This window comes from Agelaius tricolor, unplaced genomic scaffold, assembly GCF_023055355.1.
Source record: "Agelaius tricolor isolate 1412-34295 unplaced genomic scaffold, bAgeTri1.0.p SCAF_9, whole genome shotgun sequence".
NCBI classification, from domain to species: domain Eukaryota; kingdom Metazoa; phylum Chordata; class Aves; order Passeriformes; family Icteridae; genus Agelaius; species Agelaius tricolor.
The window spans coordinates 34,319,293-34,342,857 of record NW_027269269.1 but is presented as its reverse complement, the minus strand read 5'-3'; the positions used below and the strand labels follow the sequence as shown (position 1 = coordinate 34,342,857).

At 39.2% G+C, this 23,565-nt stretch overlaps 1 protein-coding gene across 2 annotated transcripts in view; it reads left to right on the top strand.

The window, feature by feature from the left end:
* Window positions 1-23,565, top strand: part of UVRAG (UV radiation resistance associated) — an 88,348-nt gene that overhangs the window by 32,433 nt on the left and 32,350 nt on the right. For both annotated transcript variants that reach the window (XM_071433645.1, XM_071433646.1), the window contains exons 7-12: window positions 981-1,086; window positions 2,882-3,008; window positions 3,952-4,036; window positions 4,507-4,594; window positions 5,157-5,217; window positions 7,246-7,411. In XM_071433645.1, the coding sequence (XP_071289746.1) occupies window positions 981-1,086; window positions 2,882-3,008; window positions 3,952-4,036; window positions 4,507-4,594; window positions 5,157-5,217; window positions 7,246-7,411 (633 nt within the window). The remainder of the gene's footprint in view (window positions 1-980; window positions 1,087-2,881; window positions 3,009-3,951; window positions 4,037-4,506; window positions 4,595-5,156; window positions 5,218-7,245; window positions 7,412-23,565) is intronic.

The following is a 23,565-nucleotide window of genomic DNA, read 5'->3' as shown; positions in this document are numbered from 1 at the left end:
AAGGCATCTGGTGACTTAAGTGTATTCATTTAGAACTGTAACATGTAAAAGTTCTAAATCACAAGACCTTGTTTATTAATATTACTAGCACTGTTTGTGTCTATGTACAACTCTTCTTTTTCTTATAAATACAATAATTTCTACTTCGTGTTAATTTTAAGAAAGGTGTTAATGTCTCTCTTAGACCTGTTTTTGCCATCTTTTTCCTCTGCCTGGTTTTTTTTTTTCAATAAATATGGCAAATAATTGCTTTTCTCTCTTCACCCTGAAGCCAGGGCTAACAATCAGTAACACATCATCATAATCTTTTAATATTTTCAAACGTGATTCAATTAAGAAAGCTATGTTTTTGCTACAGAAGGACCCATGGCATAGTGGGAGATACTGAAGTATGTTTCATGTTCTTGGCTGGGTAGCTGTGCGTTAGCTAAAGGATACTTGCACTTTTAAAGATGGCCTGTGTTAACAATGCTTGTATGTATCTATTTTCAAGTTAATGGTGATTTAACTTAAATGAGATACCTGTAATTACCTGCTCTCTCACCTGCAGCCTGGTCTATCTGTTGAATTGAAAAATTGAAGAGGAGATTTTGATACTTGATTGAATTTAAAGCCTTGGCAGTTTTCTTCATAAACTGTGCAAGTTATCACAGAATGGTTTGGGGTTGTGGGACCTTAAAGCTCATCCAGTTTCAGCACCTTGCACTAGACCAAGTTGCTCCAAGCCCTGTCCAACCTGGCCTTGAGCGCTTCCCAGGATGGGGCAGCCACAGCTTCTCTGGGCAACCTGTGCCAGGGCCTCACCACTCTCACAGAGACCAATTTCTGCCCAATGTCCCATCTAAACCTGCCTTCCTTATGCTTCCTATTTGGTGTTTTGAAATGGAAGCTGACAGTCTGAGTTTGCATTCCTGTTGCTGTTTTTGAGGTGTTTGCATGTGTGGGGAGCCTTTATCACAGCTGTAACTTTCTCCTTGCAGGCTCCACAGAGCTCAGTGTGCAATTAAACAGACTCAGGTAACTGTTCAGAAAATAGGAAGGGAGATTGAAGAAAAGCTGAGATGTACATCTACAAGGAATGAACTGGTATGTTTGATTTATTAAAACCTTATTTTATGGGCTTGCTGAAGCATCTGACTGATGTCTTGACTGTAAGCTTTTTTTTTAACACTTGAACTTGGAATCTTTCTTTACACCTGTCATTTTAAATGGGAATTCATTTGAGAGCTGTGTAATATCATCAGTTTGAGTTGTGTGAGTTACTCAGATGGATTGATAAATCAGTTATCCAATTTTTACCTTTATTTTGTACAATCATGCTATCAAAGCATAAACATTGCACAGTGCACAGAAGAGATCTTTCAGGAAAAACAAGCTTCTAATGATTTATATGAAACTTGGCAGGAATCTGTGGTGGATTTAGAGTGAGGTGAATCTATTGGCTGTATCTTCTTGCACCCTTATTCCCTTTGGATGAACAGAGTTCATGCAAATGCTGTCATTCAAGTGACATATTCATTTTAAACAGAAATTGTACTAGATCTTACAATGGCTTTTGACATTTGGTTTTTCCTGGTCTCCTCCCCTCCCCTCCCCAGAGAAGTCTGTTGACATGAGTTTCTGCTTTCTGCCCAGGAAAGCTGATCTTGGTTCAAAGATGAGTTGACAGAACAGGAGTGGTTTGTGGTGACTTCATTATATTGGTACTCAGTGATATGTGTTTGGTGCCTTGTAAAGGACACATTTGCAGTGTGAAGTTAATTTATTGCTCTAAAGCAGATTCTGAGTTGAGAGTACTCAGCTGAGTTCCAAAAGTGTCAAACCTGGTTCAAGGATTTGACAAAATGGGAAAAATGGGAGCTTGTTTACCCTCTGTAATTACAGGGGTTACGTGGTAGATGAAGAGGTGAAGAAGTCACCTTCCATACGGGGCAATATAAAATCTCTTGTGAGTCTTTCCAACCCAGAGCTTCTTTTCCTTCTGGTATCTTGACTTCAACCATTACCCTTTCAGTTAGTCCTCCTTGCAAAGGCTTTTAATTTTTAAATATCTGAGAGCAAAACTATATCATACAGTACTAGTATGTTTTTGTTTGGAAGGAAGCTTAAAGCTTATCCAGTTCCAAACCCCTGCCATAGGCAGGCGTACCTTTCATTAGACTAGGCTGTTCCAAGCCCTGTCCAACCTGGCCTTGAGCACTTCCAGGCATGGGGCAGCCACAGTTTCTCTGGGCAACCTGTGCCAGGGCCTCCTCACCCTCACAGCCAAGAATTTCATTCCCAGCATCCCATCTAACACTGCTCTCTGGCAGTGGGAAGCCATTTCCCCTTGTCCTGTAATTTCAGGCCTTTGTTCAAACTCCCTCTCCAGCTCTCTTGGACAACTGGGGCTCTAAGGTCTCCCTGGAGCCTTTTCTGTTCTCCAGACTGAACACTCTCTCAGCTTTTTCTTTGTATCCTCTTATTCTCATTGTCCTGAATCTGGGAATTGAATCTAATAGTGCAGCTTGAAAATCTCCAGCCTTTTTCCAGCTCCTGCTTACACTTTGTATAGACTTTGTACTGCTCACCTTCCCTCTTGCTGGTGAGCCCTTTGCCAGGGAATGAACTCTCATCCTCCTGCTAGTGCTGTGCTGTCAGTTTTTATGTCCTGGTGAAGCACCGTACCTAATTTTTTTCTTAATCTGGGCTCAAGAGAGATGCATCCCACAGGAGGATCAAGCACTGTGACACACAGCTGCATTGCTTTCCTTCCAAAGCAGTAAAATTATCAGGTGCTAGTCTTGTCCTGGTTTTTAATTCTCTCCTACCACCTTTTTATGGAACTGCTTCTGTGCAGAGAAACTTTTTTTTTTTTTTAAATCTGTATTTCTTCCCATAGAAAAAGGAGAGTGAATGTTTACAGTTGAAGATCCTGGTGCTGCGTAATGAACTGGAGCGACAGAAGAAGGCCCTTGGTCAAGAAGTAGCCTTGTTGCACAAAAAGAAAAGTACTTTGCTTGACAGAGGTAAGTGTAGAAACCTTAGCTTAGTTTATGACCAGAATGAAAGTGTTGGTTTCTTTTCTATTTTCATTGTCTGGCTGTAGTGTGCTGCTTGTGTTTTTTCTTTATCTGAAATTTGCAACCAGGTGTAATTTCTTCACTCTGTGTTATACTGAGTTTTAGACAGCAGTTTCTGGTATCTTGTCTCTAAATAACTTCTTACTGTGACACCCCTCCACAGCAATCTTAAATCTGTGTTTAATTGACATTTTTTGAGAACATCAGAAGAACTGCAGTATAGTACAGTAAAAATTGCCATCATAAAGGAACTTCATGTCATGAGGGAAGTTGCTGTACCTGTGATTTGGATTCAGTTTTAAGTATTAGAAGGCAAAAATCCCTCTTAATATTTTAATATGTAAGTGACATATGAAATACTCATCTTGGTATCATCCTTTACCAGGCAAGTCTCCTATAGTGAAATGCTGTATCATTGTCTCTTTGGAGCTCACCAAGATCAAACTATACACATACTTGATTTTGTTGCAGGATTTTTTGTTTTCAATACTTAGTTGAGTCTAAAGTAATTAGTTACTACTAAAAAGGATGTTTTTTACCATGTACTTTGTTCTGGCTATGCATGTATTGTTTTTACCATATACTTTATTCTGGCTTTGCAAGTATTGAGATCCCATAATTGGATTTTACTGCACTGTGTGGTTGTGAGAGGAATAGGTATTAAAGGAAGATGAAATCTGATGGGTTGTGTTTGGCTGTTGAATGGTGTGTAGTGCATGAAGACAGATATTCTCCTGTGCTGTCTGACATTCTCTAGTTTGGGAGCATAATATGGAAAATGGGAAGGTAAGAATAAGTGGAGGATTATTGCCGATATTTTGTCAGTATCTATTTTTAAAAGTTTGGATAACTAAGAATTTTTTTTTTCCTGATTCCTCCTGTTGCTTAGAAAATGCATTTGGGACTGAATACCAGAAACTTGAAGAGCATAATGAATCTCTATATGAATCAAGAAAGGAATGCACTGCTAAGAGGTAAAAGGATCTATGTTTGTTCTGTAACTGGAAAAAAAAAGGTAAGCTTGAGAGCAAGCCATTGAAAATGGGACTTCTGGCACCAAATTCTTTCTCATGTTGCCCTAAAACTTCTGTTAAGATATCCCTGCTACAATTTGTAGATATCTAAAGTGATTACCAGTGGCAAGTCCAGAAGAGAAGAAAATTAATGCTTGGTTGTATGTGTAGACCCTGATAGGAATTTCTGCTGTGTTTTAGGGTAACACAGCTTTGTAATACCTGATTCTTGTAGTCAAAATATGTCTATAGTGTATGGTATGCATGAAAACAAAAATTAGCTTTGTATACTGTATTTTTTTTTGGGGTGGATTTACCTAACTTTTTGGAGGAGATGATAATTGGAAAGCTGCAGAAGGGATATGACAGCTTGACACCTTTATTTGGAGCTTTTGAAGAAAATAATAGTTTTGGAATCTCTTTCCCCAAAGAGAACAGTTTTTGAAGATAAATGCCCAGCAGACTATTCGATGCAAGCAGCTGCTGTCGGAGCTATCCTACATCTACCCTATTGATTTGGTATGTTTTCAACATCCTGACAATCTGCTCAATGTGAAATGTACTTTCTATTTATTACCTTGCAAACAAATATTATGCTTTACTTGTGACAGGATCTGCTCTTCACTCATTCTGTTTATTTCAGCTTTTTCTTACATTTGGTCTTCAGATTACAAACTTTTCTGGGAGGGAACTTAGGCCAGCACCTCTTACACAGTGTCCTCTATGAAAATAGAATAGCTATAATTTAATGGGTGTTTTCCATTTTGTGTACAATTGCATAAAGTAACCCTGACAGTAGGCTGAGTGCACAGAAACATGTTAAAATGCTGAGATTCAAAATCTTTTATATAATGAATTAATAAAAAGTTATTCACTCTTTAAAAAAGTTGCATTCATTTTCTGAACTATGTGAGATGTGGATTAAAATACTGTGTCAGTCGCTCTAAGTTTAGTTGAATATTTAGGTTTTTAATTTTTATTTTATTGTTTGTTAGCTTTGTTGTCATGTTTTATGCAGGTTTTGGTGTTCTGGATGTTACTGTTTAATGCTCACTTTCCACTGTTGCTGTTAAATTTACAGAACAACCAAAAGGATTACTTTGTTTGTGGAGTCAAGCTTCCTAATTCTGAAGACTTTCAAGGTAGCTGCATATTCTTAATGTAGTTGTTACAGTTAACACTGCTTCTAAACTTTGTAAAATTAAGAAAACTGGTAGCAATAGCTTGGGGTCCAAATTTTTGACCAGAAAGATATAGACTAGGAGAAAACTGACGACTTATTTGTTGGTACTTCCTAGCTAATGCAAAGGAGGTTCCTTTTGACTCTTAGTAAAGTACCTCTGTGTTCTAAGACTGCATATTGAGACACTGGAACAGGTTACCCAGAGAGGCAGCCAAGTCTCCATTCTTGGGGATGCTCAGAACCCAGCCGGACACAGTCCTGGGAAGAACCTGTTTTGAGCCAGGGGTGAAGTGCCTTCCAAACTCAGTGATTCTGGAAAATATTGGTGTCTGACCTAGAATTCCATTGGGGCTACTCTTAGTCCATAGGTCTCGGTGGGGCAACAGGCATGAATCCCCATTTGGTTTGCTGTAGTTGCTGGTGAACTTGACGAATAAATACCTTGCAAAAAAAGCCTTTGAACATCTCTGGCAGTATGGAGTACTTTACAAGTGACCTTCTACTTCAACTGTCAACCCTCATCCTATTCCAGAAGCAAATATATCATATGCCTGCCTGTATAGCAGTTGTACAGGTAACTGCATGCATTCATCTAAAAATGTTGGACGTGAACTGGAAATTCTTTAAAATCTCCTTGAGGATTTCTTGCCCTCTGTACCTGTTCACTCGGTTTCTTGAGCAAAAACCTCCATCAGTTGTCTGACTCTTTAAAGCTACCCCATAGTAATTAACTTGTATACATCCAATATGTATATTGGATGCTCGAATATTGGAGAAATAATCTTTAAAACAAATTAATTTGTCAATAGGATAAAAATCAGTCTATTGCTTTGTTTTCCTGATCACACTAAATGTGATAATGAACTCAGTTTGCTGATTCCTGGGTAATGAGTGGTATGCCATCTTCTGGCTCATTTGCACTTTCCTGGTATTAATTCATTGCAAAAGAATTACTAATTCTTTATCCAAGTCTTTAGAAGAATTGTATTGTGAGGAAGAAGTACTAAGCATTCAATTTAGTGAAATAAGCAGTTAATTTTGAAACCCAGCTGTCTGGCATGGATCTTATCTCAGACTCAGTAGATACGATCTTTTAAAAAACTAGGTGTCCAAAAAAAAATCCAGAAAACCAGTTTTGCTGCAAATTTTGAACCTTTTCTACAAAATCCATTTTGACAGGGGTGTAACTTAAATACATACGTCATGACAGGCTTTGATAGAGCTCAGTATGGTTGTTGAATATCATTATAAGCTTTGTTGAAGGTCCTCTGTTCTGCTGGTTTCATGGATACATCAGAAGGGACTATTGTGCTGTCTGTATCCCTTAAAAAGAATTAAAATAGAGAAAAGAGAAAGGAAAAGCCTTTATGTGGCTAGAAGATGTAGTTTCAATTGCAAGATCTATGTGTATTCCTAGCAGGTGAAGCTTAAAGGTTGAAACTTTAGCTGTCAAATTGAAAATGGTACTTTAAAACAATGGGTTAATCTAAGTTTTTCCAGCTATTGGCAGAGAACAGAGTTCATAGCATGGGGTCAGTGTCTCTCCAGCTGATCTCACTTGTGAATAAAGTTGAGGAGGAATGCAGCTTTCTCCTGATCCCACTCACATGTGTCAGCTCCATCTAGAGAATCGCAGAAATCTTAATAGTTGAGTTTTGTCTTGTGAATTTTGTTTCACTTTTCCCATCTCTTCTCCACCCTCCCCCATCCTGGCAGTGCTGCTTTGAAAGTAAAATCTGCAGGAGAACAAGCCATCACCAGTTTTCTGTGCCTCATTGCAAGAGGCAAACACAACACAGTGAAGTGCAAACAGTTGTAAAGCTCTCAAAAATGACACCAGGTCTCCTTCTGTCCTTGAGTTCTGACTTCTGAGAGCTGCAGTAATTGTTGTTCTGAGCAATATTGATGAATATTGTATTGAGCAATAAAGATGAATATTAGGATTCAATGGGTCCAATTAATAATAGAATCTTTTTGTCATTGACAGCAAAAGATGATGGAAGCATTGCTGTTGCCCTGGGCTATACTGCTCACCTAATTTCCATGATCTCCTTCTTCTTACAAGTGCCACTCAGGTATCCTATCATTCACAAGGGCTCCCGGTCTACAATCAAAGACAATATAAATGACAAGCTGACGGAAAAAGAGCGAGAGTGAGTATATTGTACATACACTGATCTACTGTCTTCAACAAATCAACACCAAAAAAATCCATCTTAAACACTTCTGGGCAGTCTGAGGTGATAAGGAATTTGAAGTTACTTGTTACTGCTTTCAGTAGCTGTGGAATAGTTGTTGAGTTTCTCTTGTTGGAATTTTGGGATACAATAGAGTAACTCAGCTTTGGTATTCTAGGTCTGTTGGCACATATATGGCTTTGATTTGTTACCCAGTAGTGCTAGAAAAAATTAGTGTTTCTTAGTGTTTCATGAGTTTTGGTTTCTATTTGGAAAACTTGCCTTTTATGTTTTGCTACTGGCTGTGGGAATAAACTGCAGATAGCAAGTGTAGTTTCACTGGGGAGCTGCTGCCAGTGCCCTAATAGTGGTTGATAAATGGGAGAAAACAAATTGCTTTGTTTTAACACAGTTTTTTTAATCAATTGATTAAAAAACAGTAATCTGCCACCTACTATAAATCAACTGAATATTCAATGTAGAGCTTTTCATTTGTTCTGTAATAATTGTCTTTGAACATGTAGCTACACTGTTACTGTTTTCCTTCTAGGAAACTGTCTTGCTGTCTTTAAGTTCACTCTCTGAATGTCTTCTCCTGTGTTTTGGAACTTTGTTTATTTTCCCACTGTCTTGACACCTGTGTGCTCTTACATTAAATTAGTGGCAATTACTGGTTAAGGTTCCCTTTGTAGCCGGAAACTACTGAGCTGCCAGGAATGCAACACTGACCATTGGTGGAAGGCCAACTGCTCTGTTCAGATTCTGGGCACTGGCAAAGTTTGCCCAAAGGCTTTATGGACTACCCATCCCTGGAAGTTTTCAAGGCCAGGTTCGATGGGGCTTGGAGCAACCTGGTCTAGCTGAAGGTGTCCCTGCCCTGGCAGGTGGTTGGAATGAGATGACCTTGAAGTCCCTTACAATTCAGGAATTCTGTGACCTTGTGTGTGTCTCTGGATGGGTGCAGTCAAGCTTGCAGCATCAAAAATTTCATATTCCCACAAAAGTTTGAAAAAGGAGCAAAGGAAATGACAGGGGAAATGAACTTGTGGAAAGTAGCTGACTCTCTTGACAGGAAGCTGTGAAAAAACAAATTCTTCTCTTTGGAAATATGCAGTCAAAGTACTGCAACAATTTAACACTAATTCCTCATAATTGAAATAAAGATGGAAGGGTTTTATTGTGCCTAGTTGACAGAATTTGGATGCTTTAAAGTGTCTGATTTCTCTTTGAAGGTTAGTGACTTTTGGCAGGACAGGCAAGGTAATTTGCCTTAAGATTTAAACTTGTCTTCCTGTTGTGACACCATAAAACACAACTATATAATTACATCTTGCAAAGTAATTTTGATACCATTTTAATAACTTATCCAAACACACTTCTGGGTACCTTAATAGAACATTGACCTGTTTTGCTTCAGTGTAGTTCTTGAAGCAGATGATCGTACTCCTTCCTGTACATCACTTTGAGAAGGGTTGCAAACTAGAACATTTGTATCTTGAAAATAAATTCCTGAGTAGTAGAGCTCCTTGTTTGTGGGTGTGTAAAGATTAATTCAGTTTCCTATTCTCTCATACTGATTAGAAGGTTTAGTCCTTCATGCTGCAGTCTTCCAAACTCTTGTGACTTAATACTTGATTTCACAACAGATTTCTGAAAAGGAGAGATTTTAGCTAAGTAAACTAATCCCTGCTGGGCTATTTACCTGTGTTGTGCAAGATTTTTTCAGAATTGGCTCCTGCTGGAGATCTTCTCTTCCCAGCTATTGGAGAAACAATCCTACCAACTCCAAGGTTTTATGTCAAATGTCTTAAATTGCAGTTTTCTTTCTAAACTAATAGATCATGTTTCTCCCTTGCTAATTGTGTTGAGCACAGCAGTTAACATACATTATTAGATTTTTTAAATTTCAGTTACCTGTCCTTTAGCAGCTTTTCAAACTCCAGCATAAATTGTTGAGTAATTGCAGTGATGTAATCCCTGTATTTGGTCTTTACTATAACACATAGTGTCTTCCTTATTGACTGGCTTATACTTACATATTTGGCTTTTTTCTTTTTTTTTTTTTTCATTGCAGGGTGTTGGAGGTTAGGATTTTTCCTTTTTTTTTTTTTTTCCTTTCTCAGGAGTTTTTTATCCCATTTCTTGTTTTAAGAAATGGGAACAACAGATACTTAAGGGAGACAAAAGATGTGGCCAGAGCTGGAGACGGGGCACAGTTTGCTTCTGTCTCTTAGTGGGGAGATTTTCTCATGGAAAATGCAGGGATACTGAGAGAATTGGCTGGGAATTAGGGGCTGGGCTCAGCTCTCACTCTCTCTCAAGAGCAGGCTTGTGCTGCCGGCTGTAGCCCTAACTACACCAAAGGGGAAAGTGCTCAATGGCCAAGAGAAGGCTGTGGTTGTGTCTCTGTTTTTATTTTGTTGTCGCTGCCGTTGTTGTTTGTTTGTCTTGTTATACACATATACACTAGTAAAGCCCTGTGTTCCTTTTCCCATATCTTTGCCTGAAAGCCTTGTAATTTCAAAGTTACAGTAATTTGGAGGGAAGGGATTCGTGTTTTCCATCCCAATAAGGTTCCCACCTTCCTTGGCAGGCACTTGTCCTTTAAACCAAGACAAAGGGTTTCTCTGACATCCTTATTAGGAGATTCTAGAAATTGTTTGTTGGGGGAAATAGCTGAGGTTTTCGCTCAAGAGCAAATTCATAAGTACAGGTGTTTGTTTTTAAAGTCATACTGTATAAAGATGTTACCACACTTTCAAGTTTCTTTACTGACTTTTCTAAGCCCTCCTGTTGAGCTGGTTAAATATTTTGAGAGCTTTCAAAATGTAAGTAACTTCTGGGAAATGCTTCATCTGCTTCTGATTGGTTTACTTGCATGATCCAGGTCACTTCTATGAGGACCTTGAGAATTTACAGTTTTTTTCTGTTACAATAACTGTTACATTGGGACTTTGAAGTAGGAGGTTGTGGTGAGAGCTTAGCTCTTGTCTGGCCATAGAATGAACTTAGAATGAAGTACAGAGTGACTACCAGTAGCATATAGTATGTGGTCAGCTTTGTAATTGTAGAGATATTAGTGTTTGTAATCTGCTTAATAACTGCTCCTTTCTTGTCTTCTAAAACGTGATTTTGATACTACCAAAAAGCTCCAAGTTTTCTCCTATGATGTCTACTTTTATGATGTTTTGAATTACCATGTTAAGGCAAGAATCTGATTTTGACAAAATTTCTCATTAATTCACTTCTTCAGTGATCCCTTTCAGCATCTCCAGAGTGCATGCAATATGTAGGAAGAAAGAATTCTCAGAAGTTCTGGAGTCTGAAAGATTTCAAAGCAAAGAGTGCACTTCGAGTCAGTTTGCAGAGTACGCCTGTAGGAGCGTCGGGGGGTAGGACGGACGGAGATGAGAGATCTCTGAAGCCAGGTCGTGGAACTTGTGGTTTATTGCAAAGGGCCTGGGTGCAGGGCCCTGCTTGGAGCTGCCAGCCACAGCTCGGAGCAGGCCCGAGAGAAGAGAGGGGGAGAGAGGATGAGAGGGTAAGAGAGTAAGGGAGTAAAAGGGTAAGAGAGCAAAAAGGGTAAGAGAGTGAGGTTCCTGTTACAATACAATAAATCTTCTTTTGTGCTGAATATTCTAATTCTCACTAACCAATCTAGTACAATATACAAATCCTATAGCATTTACATACAGCCTATAAGAATCATTACATTACCATACTGTGTTACATTTTAAACCCTTAAAATTACTCTTTGGACCCCTTCTGCCAAGCTAGTAGGGTCTGCTCTGACCCCTGGACCTGTCTGTAAGCAGAGGGAATTGTTTCATCAAAAGGAGATTACCTTCAGCCAGCCATACCATTGTTTTTTTCCAGTTGTTCAGTAACTAAGGTATCTCAAAGCTTGCTTTCATTTCAGTCTTGCTTATAGTTTCTATTCTCAAAATCTTTTGCCAGACAATCATATTTATAAGGCTTTCCTGTTCCATCTTCCCCAACAGACACCATATTTGGCAGGCGTGTTGGCCTGCTGGAGGGGGCAGGAAAACTCTGCAGAATGATCTGGACAGGCTGCATTGATGAGACAAGGCCAGTTGTATGAGGTTCAGCAAGGCCAAGGGTTGTATACTACCCCTGGGTCACCACAACCCCATGGAACGCTGCAGGCTTGGGGCAGAGTGGCTGGGAAGAGCCCTGGGGGTGCTGATCAGCCATGCCTGAACATAAGCCCAGGTGTGCCCAGGTAATCAGGAGGCCAATGGCACCTGGCCTGTACCAGTAATGATATGGCACAGGCCCAGGGCAGTGACTGTCCCCCTGTGCTGGGCACTGGTGAGGCACTTCCAATCCTCCTCCCTGTCTCTCTGCAAGACAGCAAGAGGAGCTGGAGCATGCCCAGAGATGGGGATGGAGTTGGGGAAGGGTCTGGAGCACCAGGAGAGAATGAAAGAGTTGTCAGAGCTCAGGCTGGAGAAGAAAAGGCTCAGGGGGACCTTTTCACTTTCTACAACTCCACAAGAGGGTGGAGCCACATGGGGGGGGGTTTCTGTTCCCAGGTAACAAGTGACAGGATGAGAGGAAGCAGCCTCAAATTGTGTCAGAGAAGTTTTAGGTTGGATATTAGGAAACATTTCTTCCCTGAAAATGTTGTCCAGCTCTGGTCCAGTCTGGTACAGTGGTGGAGTCAACATCCCTGGAGGGATTTAAAAGCCATGTGGATGTGGCACTTGAAATATGGGTTAGTGGTAGCCTTGGCAGTGCTGGGCAAGTGGTTGGATTTGGGATGTTCTTAAAGATCTAGGAACCTTAATGATTCTGTGATTCTATGGGCATGTAACTCCCAAATTAAAGCTACTTAGACAGCAGCATGTTCCTCCCTCCAGTGATGAACAAGTTTGCTTGCAGAATAAATCACCTAAATTCCTTGGCAGTGTTATGGTGGAACTGAAACCTAACACTTCATCACATGCTCAACAACAAGTGAGAATGTTAAGATGAAACTATTTGTGATATGTTCTGAGACTGTGTTTCTCAATCCCTGTATTTAATGCTTCTGTTAGTCTGCTCCCAGATTTTTAATAAAGAATGACTTCCAGCTTAGGGCAAAATAAGGATTGTTGTGGCTGGAGTGAGACATACATTGTGACATTCCCTGTGTTGGTGTTGCTGCTCATGTTATAGTATTTTTGGGTATAAACAGCTTGGAAAGATATATACTCCTCTAAGAGGAAAAATAGGGTTTTTTAAGTTTAATCACCTTTCTGGTTTGCTTTATATATCTGGACAAGTGAAATGCACATTCAGATGAATTATTTATGTTGAATTTTTGAGCTATCACTCCTACTCTGTCTCTTAAAGATTTTCAAGAGCTCTTACTTCCCTGCTAAGTAACTTGGAACTGGAAAGTATTGAAAGAAATAGTTTTACTTACATTATTTCTCTGTAATAATAGTACAGAGAAATGAAATAGTACACACAATCTGATGGATGCTACACCTTCTTCCCAACAAAATGTGTTAAGGAAGGACTAGTAGGAGCAGTAGGAAGTTGCCCCCTCAATGTCATACTTCAGGTTGGAGAAAAAATGAAGGGGTAGAAGATGGCATCAAATGCCTAAAAAGGTTTTACATTTAAAAGGTAGCAAGAACATTGTCATTTGCAAGCATAGCTGCTGGAGTTGTCTGATCTCCAAGAAGGGCTTTTTTTTGTTGTTGTTTTTGGTCATATGTTTAAATACTGAACTTGTTGGTATTCAGTGTTATAAAAGCCAAAAAATATATAAAATTTAAAGATAAACAAACAGGACCCAGGCAGTAATGGAAGAAACCTGATCTAGTCTGGTGCATTTTTTGCAGGAATATTTGGCATTAGTTGATCTGAGATAACAGTAAACAACTGTAAAGGTTTCCTTGGTATTTTGTAATTTAGAGAAAGACTAATTTTTTTCCTTCCACTGTGCATGGCAAATACAGACAGCAAAGGCCAAAGGATTCAAACAGCTACCATGCAAGTCTTGGACATGTACATTGAGGCATCTGACATCTTTGCAGTTGTTTTATGACGTTGATGTACCTCAGGTACCAAAAGGTGTATGAAATGGTGTAAGGGGGAGTGAAATTAAGGATACTACCATGGGTTATTTGTCCTGTCTAAATTCCTTTTGTTGTCATTAAAGTAGAAAACATCTGTCTATTGTAATACTGGGCCCTCACAGAAACAGGATCAAAATACAGGGAAATAATAATATAACTAAAAGGGATAGGTTTGTTCCTGAAGTAATTTCCTGGAAACTGTTTTTCTGAGCTGGAGTTACATCTCAAATGTGTCTTTTTATGCAGCTCACCTTGATCATTATTGAAAACCTCAAGCATGCCAGAAAATTGCAGTTATTAGTCAGTTTTTGTCTTGATGTTTGATTTTTCTAGATGCTGATACTTTGAAGACCAGTTTGAATTCATTGCTGTAGCCCTTGTGGGAAGGGCAAATGTATAAATAAAAAAAACAGGTCACCCTCCACTGGGATGGTGCAGACTTGTTGCAACTGAAGAGTGCATAAAGCATGAATCAGAGGTGCCCTTCTTGGGTCTTCAGAGTGGTTCTGGGTTCCTTAAGGATGCAAAGCATTGAGTAAGTTTATCTTAGTTGATGTGCAAGGTCTGCAGCACCTTTGCATGTGGAGAATGTTGATGTATCTTCACAGTTTGTTGACTGAACCTTGAACTCAAACCCCAGCAGACTGGATTAGTCCAGTTTGGGATGCTTTTCATTAGTTTAGGAAATGAAATTTCAGAGAAGATTAAGTAAATCAGACAGGACATATTTTGAATCTGCACATACTCAAGCAATTATTTTGGTGTATTGGTGCTGTATTTTAGATCTACTCATTTGCACTGCTCAGAAAAACTGGTATGTTGTGTGTGGTTCACGCTGTGTTAAATCATGGAAAGTGAGTTACTGACAGTGGAAGTTCTGATGTAAAAAAATTATTTTCAGGATAAAATATGAATAAAGCAAACATATGGGATTCCTTGCCAGTTCTGCTCCAAAAATGCTTCCAAATTATCTTTCTCAATGTATTATCTTTAACTTCTTTGAAGTGTGGCAAGCTGGATTTGCAAGTAAGTAGAGATACGTGTTGCTGAACTGGCCTATGGATAATTTTGGAGCATCTGCAATCCACTTGTTAAATGAGCATAATCTGTAAGTGATCCTCCTTATTGTGGCCTTACTCCAGTTTGGAAGAATGGGAAAATAAGGATTTCAGCTGCAGTAGACTTAGTACAACCCCACTGAAGTTGTTATTGCTTTGTGCCTGGTAACAGATAAGTCACTTGCAAACAGAGCAGTCTGAAAAATCGGAACACAAGCATGTGAAGAATAACTTTTCACTGACGTTAAGATTTTCCAACTCAATTGACACGTCTTTAATCATATTTGGTACTTCGGCTGAGGTAATGAAATGGCAGCTTTGGGAAGAAATCTTGGCAAACTTAGATGGAGGGACCTGGTTGCTTGAGAAATCTAATAGCTATCAAAGAAAAGTTGATTCTTTGGGGCAGATTGAGTGTGTGTTAAGGGTTCAACTGTATTGCTCAAAGAATGCTTTTTGCCATGAACTTATCTTGAACTGTATTTTTACATTCTACAATTCTTGAGGATATTTAGCTAGATTCCTGGCTTATTTGATTCTTGATTAGCAAAACAATACTTCTGCCTTCATTGAGTCAGCAGATATTGCTGTGTATAGATAAAGAATTAGATCAGGTGTTGTTTAATGAATTTAGATAATGTTAACACTGTTTCTGGGAACTAGAAGTTTTAACATGCTCCTGGCCAGTCTGAGAAAGCAGGTTTTGTTTACAGCAGTATATGAGACCACTGACCCCAGACATCTTAGACCAGCTGAGAAATGTTTCTGTGAAGACATACTAGTCTTAATTTACTCCCATTGGAACACTATACTCCTGTTGAGATTTTTTTTTTTCCAAAACATTAGTTCATTTTTTAAAATAAGCAGGGACTTGACCTGTATAGAGTGTCTTCTAGTTAAAAATGATTCTTCAGTGGTAGTGAGATTTAAAGTTCTGATAGCAAGGTTGTCTGCTCTGTCCTTACAGGTAGTCCATGTGTTGTGAAATTCATCATGGCTTGCATGGTGCAAGCCTTGAATCCAAGCTGAAATATGTCACAGAAATGCCCAATTTACAAAAAGCCATCAGTGCCACTGGCTCCATAGATTCTTTGCTGTGATTTTGAGGTGTTTGAAATAATTTGCTGAAGCAATAGAATGATACCCTCTGGTACAAAGTGGTGACTGTCTTGTCAGGAGCTGCCTAACTTTCATAATTTGGGTCTTGGCTTTTATTTTCTTTCCACAGTCTGTACATACTGAAGCTATTGTGCATTCCCCAAGAGCAAGGTCAGAGTGGTTACACTTAGCACAGAAAGATGCTTCTGGTTTTGATTATCATTATCTGAACAGTTCAGAAATGCATTTTGAAAATACATTTCATAAACTAAAGTTTTATTTCCTCAGTAAACTAATTCTTTATTTATTATATAAAGCTTGAATGGGAATATGCTTTTTCCTCATGGCAGTCTGTATTTTTGTCATCAAATTTGTTTTACAAGTGTAGCTTTTTTTTTGTTAAGTAGGAACTCAAAACCATATAGTAATCCAGTCTGAATTTGCTTGTGATTTGTAACACATATTTATGTCTTAATCTGTAATTACAAGCAAAATGCATGCTTGTAATCCTTTCTTCTGTCTTTTCATTTAATTTTGGATCTTCTGCAGGAGATCTGTGCAGTCTCTGCTCTGAAGCTGATAGAGTTGTGGTGCAGCTTATCTGAGAAGGAAACCAGTTTTAAAGGTGTGCAGCCAAAGCTTCTTGTGCCTTGATCTTCAGGTGGAGTGCTAAGATGTTAGGAATGCTGGATATTTTGGTGCTTGTGACTCTTGAGCAGTTTATTTGTCCTAGTATTTGATTTGAAGTGTCCTGAGAAATTGTGATTTCAAGTGAGCTGTCTGGACAGTGGTGGTCCTTCAGACTTTTAAAAGGCTTTCAGGGTTTAATTTCTTCTGGTTCAGAAAAGCCCCAGGGCTTTTAAATCACACAAGCTTCCTCCTCTGAATAGGACATTCCATTACAGTGAGCAAACAAGGTGTGGTTAGGTTGGAGGGAAAACACTAGTTCTTTCCTCCCCTGCCTGCCCCCCTTGCAGACCCTAAAAGGGGGTGAAGCTGACATAACTCAAACTTCAGTAAATATTTAAACCTTTTCTTCTACATTCCTCATACTTCAGACATATCAAACAAGAACTTGTGGCTTTTTCAAGCCATTATCTTACCTGGATTGTGCTATTCAGTCCTATCCTCATATAGACTATCCTATCCATGGTCTAAAGCTTAAAACTCATTTTTTTTCTTAACTGACCCATTTTTTGTAGCATTGTGTGAGGCACAATTGTTCCACCAGATTTGGTAGATGATTCTGCTATGACACGAGTGACTTACAGTCATATAAATGACATCAGTTCTTTATCTGTGTGGTAATGAATAACTGGGTTTCAGCTGCATTCTGCCAAGTCTGTGCTGCAGCCACCCCTCTGCAGTCATTCTGCTTACTGTCCTTGAAAATGAGAAGTGAAAGAAAAAGCCAGGTTGAGTTCATTCTCTGATAAATTTGACACAGTAGGGCAGGAAGTATCAAAGATAGTGTAAATACAGTCATGTGAAAGTGCAGTGGTGTCAGCTTCATTTAATCTTTGGATTAAGATTCCAGTCTGCACTTAACTACTGGGTAATGTCTTGATGTCAGAATGGACAGCAGTGATGACTGGTGTTCTCGTGACTTGGAATGGTGACCAGCACTGTTTATCTTCTAAGCCAATGGCATGGACAGTGAGATGGAGTTTCCAATGACACCAAGCTGCGTGGTGCTAGAGGGAAGGGATGGCAGAAGGGCCTGGACAGGTTGAAGAGTTGGGCCTTGTGCCAGCCTTGTGAAGTCCAACTAAGCCAAGTGCATGGTGCTGCACTGGGATTGCAGCAATCCCAAGCACAAGTTCAGGCTGGGTAGAGAATGGATTGAGAGCAGCTCTGAGGCGAGAGACAGCTTGGGAAGGTGGCTGGATGGGAAGCTGGACATACCCTGGCCATGTGTGCTGGGCTGATCCCATGGAATGGGCAGCAGTGAAGGGGGAAATTCTGCCCCTCTGTCCTGCTCTGGCAGACCCCACCTGCAGAGCTGCCTCCAGCTCTGGGGTCTAACATCAGAAGGACATGGAGCTGCTGGAATGAATCCAGAGGAGGCTGCAGAGGAGCTCCAAGGGCTGGAGCCCCTCTGCTCTGGAGGCAGCCTCAAAAACAGAAGGCTCCAAGGAGACCTGAGAGCTCTTTCCAGTGCATAAAGGGGCTCCAAGAGAGCTACACAGAGGCATTTTAGTCAAGGGCCTGGAGATATGGGACAAGGGAGGATGGCTTCCCACTGCCAGATGGCAGAGGTAGATGGAATATTGGGAAGAAATTCTTCCCTTTGAGGGTGGGGAGGCCCTGGCAGAGGTTGCCCAGAGAAGCAGTGGTTGCCCCATCCCAGGAAATGTGCAGGGGCAGGTAACCTGGTCTAGTGGGAGGTGTCCCTGCCTGTGGTAGGAGGTTGGAACAAGATGGGTTTTCAGGTCTCTTCCAACACAAACCATTTTGTGATAATTAAGTGTTCTTAAAACATAAGTGTCCTAATTTGGCTTATAAAGCTGCAAATATTACTGGTCCTTAAAGGTCTGAATGACTTGGAAAGTTAAGGCTATGTAACATAATTCCAAACTAGATTTGGAATTTTACTTGGATTTGCCAAATGAGATGTAATATGATATTTAAATTGTGCCAGACTTCAGCCTGTGCAAGACAGTTGGATGTGATGTGTAAAAACCATTATTTTGCTGACTTCTTCCCTTAAGAGCTTTCTGAAGTACAGATTAAACTTTGAGACTTTAATATAATTTGGGATATGGCAGAGGTCTGAACCGAAGAGAGAATAAAAGATCTAAAACATATGGTCTGTTTCCAAAGTAGAAGCAGGTGAAAGCAGTTAAAAATGAAGCAAATTCATAAGCTTTAAAAATAGTTTGTGTTAAAGGCAGGTGGTTATAGACAATAAAAGTGGGCCATCAGTATATTGGTACATATGTGATATTTCTGGATGCAGAATTCATAAATCACAGAACACAACAGTAAATTTATTTGGACTTGAATTCATAAGAGATGCTTGAGGTCTGAAATAAATGTATGGAATAAGGATTCTTTCAACTTTTCCTAACATTTACCATCTGCCTGAGCCAGGAATCCTGTAGTGATTTACTTGAGTGTTCATCAAGCACCAAAGTGACTATTTAAAACAGCTAAAGATGAGCTAAAGGTATGAAATTAAATGAGATCTTGATGGCTGATGAGAACTTGTTGAGGGTCAGCTGGAAAAAGTAGGACAGTGAAGAGTTTTTAGTGACTAGAGTAGAACACTTAGCACAATTTATTTGAGTTGTAAGACTGGTCTAATGCTTAAAACAACACAAGTAGTCTGATCATTGTTGCAGCTTGGAAACAGGCCTCTGATTTTCCAGAGTAATATCTGTGGGTAGCTTTAAAAGATCTCTTTTTCTGTAGTCAGTTTTCTGTTTTTTAAATACATCAGTATTAGTGAGCAGTTTTGGTTAAGACACTCTATTAGCAAATTGTTGCCTATGCTCTTACCAAAGCTGGGGGTTTTAAAAGTCAGTAAGAGAAGGGGTGCAAGCCTTTCTTTTGTTAAGAAGTCAATAAGGAAAAAAACCTCACCAGAATAGATTATGGATATGAACTGCAGGCATCACACCTCAAACTCTAAACATGAAAATTAAAAATCCTTGCACGAGGCTTTGTCTGTGCCTGAAATTTCTTGGTTTTACTTTCAGCAGCACATGAGCACAGTCTTTGTTACATCTTGAATCATGGAAAAGACTTAAATTAACAGTGGAAAGTGACTTAAACAGCCTTCCTACCCCTAGGAAGGAGTTTTAGAGGAAACTGTTATGATAGCTGAGTGTACAGGGTGGTTTGAACTTGCCTTAGAGGTAATACATTAGGCTTCTTTGTGCCTGTAGCTTTATGATTACAGGATAATCTCCTTGTGTCTGGATGAACAGCAACACGGAGCAGTGGCTTGGGGCCTCATGGGGTGGGCTGCAGCCTCTGGATCAGATTCCTGCAGGGATCCCATAGAATTACAGAGCTGACTTCTAGCAGAAATGCCTTTAGGCCCCTAGACAAGCACAACTGGCAAAAGTGTTCATCTGAAATCATGTCTGCTGCTCCTGTACTGCCACCAGACCACGAATGTGTTTAGACATACTCAGGAATCCTCCTTGAACTGAAAATTGGAATTTGTTTCGGTTTGACACTGAGATTTCTGTTCAGCTGTTTGCATGTGCATGAGTCAACTGGAGTGGAAATGCTGACAACCAGCCACCATTGGTTTTTCATATTGACTGGAAACACATATACTGAGCTTATCTTTTTTTAATAGAAAGACTTTTAAACCAGAGTGGATAATTTAGTATCCTGTCTAGTCTTTGTAACCTTGATGTGATTTAATGTGATGAGATTATTACTATAGTTTGCTTTTAAGTTTCTTAGAGTTACATGTGTTTCTTTTGTCTACAGAGTGTTCTACTTGATTAAATGCCATGGTAGAATAAAGTCTAATTAGACTAAGCAAAGTTACAGCTCCCCAAAAGTCCTGTTGATGGTGTAGTTGGGTACATTTAAACTTGATACCTATCACTGATATTTTTTAATGCAAATATTCAAACTAACTATTTAAAAACGTAGCATTTGTGGAGTGTTGTGAGGTCCTTGAATTCAAAACTTAATTCCATTGTAGATGGTAATGTGCTGGTTTTGTAGTTTCAGTGTGGATTACAGGTAGACTTTCAGCCCTGTTTTTTGTTTAGAAGTCTGACTTGATGTTGAACCATTAGGGTAACTGTAAACCAAGCACGTAACCTCTGCCTTGCTTTTTCTTTTTCACAACTCTATTGAGCCTTGACCTGCTCACACTTGTTTCCTTACTCATTGCAGATCAGCAGATCCTCCATAGGTTTAAATATTTGAATACTAGATGATTTTGATAAAAAAACAAGTTTTAAGCTGAAGAATTCTTTATCCAGTAGTTGATGTCTGCTTAGGAAGTGTGGCAGGAATTAACAGGGAATGGATCGAAATAAAGCGGTAGAAAATGACTTGCTGAAATTAAGATTGCAGGTCGAGAGGGGGGGCTTATTCTTGGGGACCCTCCAAGCAGGAGAGATGGGAGAGAAGTCAAGTGGGTGAGAATGAGAGAGGTAAGGTTAGGGCATATCAATTGTCATCTGTATTTTAAGCTCCGCTAAAATCAAGTTATTCAGAGATGATTAAAAGTGTCTTTTATCTGCTTCTATTATTTTGAGTTTATTTTATTTAATTTTTTTTTTCATCATCTGTAAGAAATGACAATCAAAACCCCTTCTTCTGTGGGACTGGGAATGCTTGAGTCTTGAACAACATGGTGTTGGTTCACCAGGGGAGAAACTGTTCAGTCATGGTGACACCACCATAGAAAAACACAGGTTTTATCCAAAGTGATATGCCATGGAAGGGGACATGAGCTGTGTGCCTAAAAATGTCCTGCAAGTGTTTTGTGGTTAATTGTAGATACGTATTATGATGCAGCTGGGTAACACTGATCATCTGACTTGTATCCCAGTGAGCCCTATAAAACAGAACATGACTCAAAAAACATTAGTAAAAACTTAGTGTTTGTCACAGTCCTATAGGATTAAATAAGCAAAACATGAGACTCCCAAAACAAATGTAAGCTTTTAAGATTAAGAATTTTCTTTATGTTACCTTAAACCTTCAAAGCACATATTGACCATGTGGTTCAAATCAGTCCAGAGTGCAGTTTTGGATCACTCTAATCCAGAGTTCTCCACCTTCTGAATTCACAGTGGGGCTTGTTTAATTTCAGCATCTTTGGCACAATTCTCTGAGATCCTAAAGCCACCTTTATGCATGCCTGCTGGCTGATTATTCCCTTAATCACTCCTAGTTCTTGTTGCTTTTCCCCAGTACAGGCTCCTACCTTTGCTGACATGTCTTGAAGGCAATGGGAATACCAGGTACAGAAACAGCTCCAAATGGGGTGAACCTGTACAAGTTACTAAACATGGTGGATTTTTTCTTGCGTCAGGTTAATCTTCTCTAAACCAGGATCTTTTTTACAAATCACTATTAAAACTACTATTGCTGCATTGCCTGTCTCTTTATATACAGAAACAGATCATCTTCTGTAAACTCAGGGTGTGTTAGCACTGTATTTTAAGAACTCTACATGCTATTGAAATGTCATATTCCCTAGCTGTATGTAAATGACAACATATTTTTACAAAGGCACATGTTGACCCTCACTGAGCTGAAGCTGTTTTGTTCATAATTCCTGACTGTTCACATGGCAGACGCATGGTTTCCTAGAGTGTGTAAGTACTGCTCTTACCAGGAGGACCAGAGCTCAACTTCTGAGCTCTGTTCTGGACTGAGAACAAATTTCCAACACTTGATAACTTCTCTCAGATAATCTTTTCTGTTGATTGTAGAAAGGGTACCTATAGCTTGTGTTTTCTGATTCTTTCCACTAAACATATCACACTTGTTTAAATTTTTTATCTCAGAATAAGTGTCTGTGTTTTGCTTTAAAGGAGCTTAGTGATTTTTTCCCCCAAATATATCAGCAAGAATGGAAAGAAGGAAAGTGCACTTTGGAGTAGAATAGGTAGGCAGATGCCTTTTTGAATTTTATTATGCATTTTGTGATTATAAAAACACTAAAATAGTGTTTTTCAAAAGTATTTAGTATAACTAAATCCTTACACAGCAGACTCAGGTTTTTGCAGCATGCCAAAGGGAGGGATTGAGCTTACGGTCAATGCTTTTCTGTGGAGTGGACAAGAAGAACTTCACACAGGGAGGCAGCAGTTCAAGTTAGATTCAATTATACTCACTGAAGCACTGTATAAAATTATTGGGTTCCTTGAGTTTATTGCTTGTGATCAGGCTTAATGGGCAAGCAAGATAAAACACAAAGAGAGAAGCATAAAACCTAGTAATATTTTTCTCTTGAGTCATAAATGTGTATATGCAGAGACATCCGCTGGCAGTTCTCAAGACTTTAATTTAAGTGACTATGTTGTGAAAGCTGACCTGAGGATGTACGTGGTTTAAAGCTTTTCAAGATTAATTAGTGGAAGTTAGAGGATAAAAATCTGAATATTGGCAAAGAAGCAAGATCAATGTGATAAACAGAAAAGCCTGATTTTCCCTTTCAAAAGAATCTGTGTGTGGGAGATGTCAGTGAGCACCATAAACCAGTTTTTACCCCCTTTCTATACTGCATGGATCAAAGAGCTCTGTGTCTAAAAATAGAATGCATGGTTCCTGTTACCAGTGACTTCATGAAATGCTGCTTTCTAGGGAATCATGGTTTGTGTTGCTAATGGTGCTTTTATTGTAAAAAAATGGGTTAGTTGTAGACTGTTAATTGTAAAGTTATTCTTTAAATCTAACCCTTGCTCTGTTAGGGTAGTGTAATTGGAAATAGTGAAATGAATTCTTCTTGCTTTGGATTTTGCACTTAGAATAATGTGTTGCAGAATTTTTGTAGCATTTGGGAAAGTTTCATTTTCTTGCATGGGAAACTAGTTCGATTTATAGATCTATCAAGCAAGATTAGCTAGATATATAGTATTCACAGAGATTTTAATGTTCCTCGGCTTAAAGAGACTTAGCAAGTTTGAAAGTAGCAGAAAACCTGAAGCTGACAGTTTGATCTGCTGTGATTGTGACTTGTTAACCTTTAGCTTTCATGACACTGTATAATTCTTAAAATTACAAATGTAATCTACTGTGGGGCTGATGGATGATAAAATTCACTTTGCCTAATCACCTGTCCAGAATGTGTGTTGTTTCTAGTAGATATTGATCTCCTGTATTTGTTATCTTATATTTGAGGGAGACCTTAGTTTCTGCCGTAGGGTGGGGCTTATGTGGATAATTCATTCAG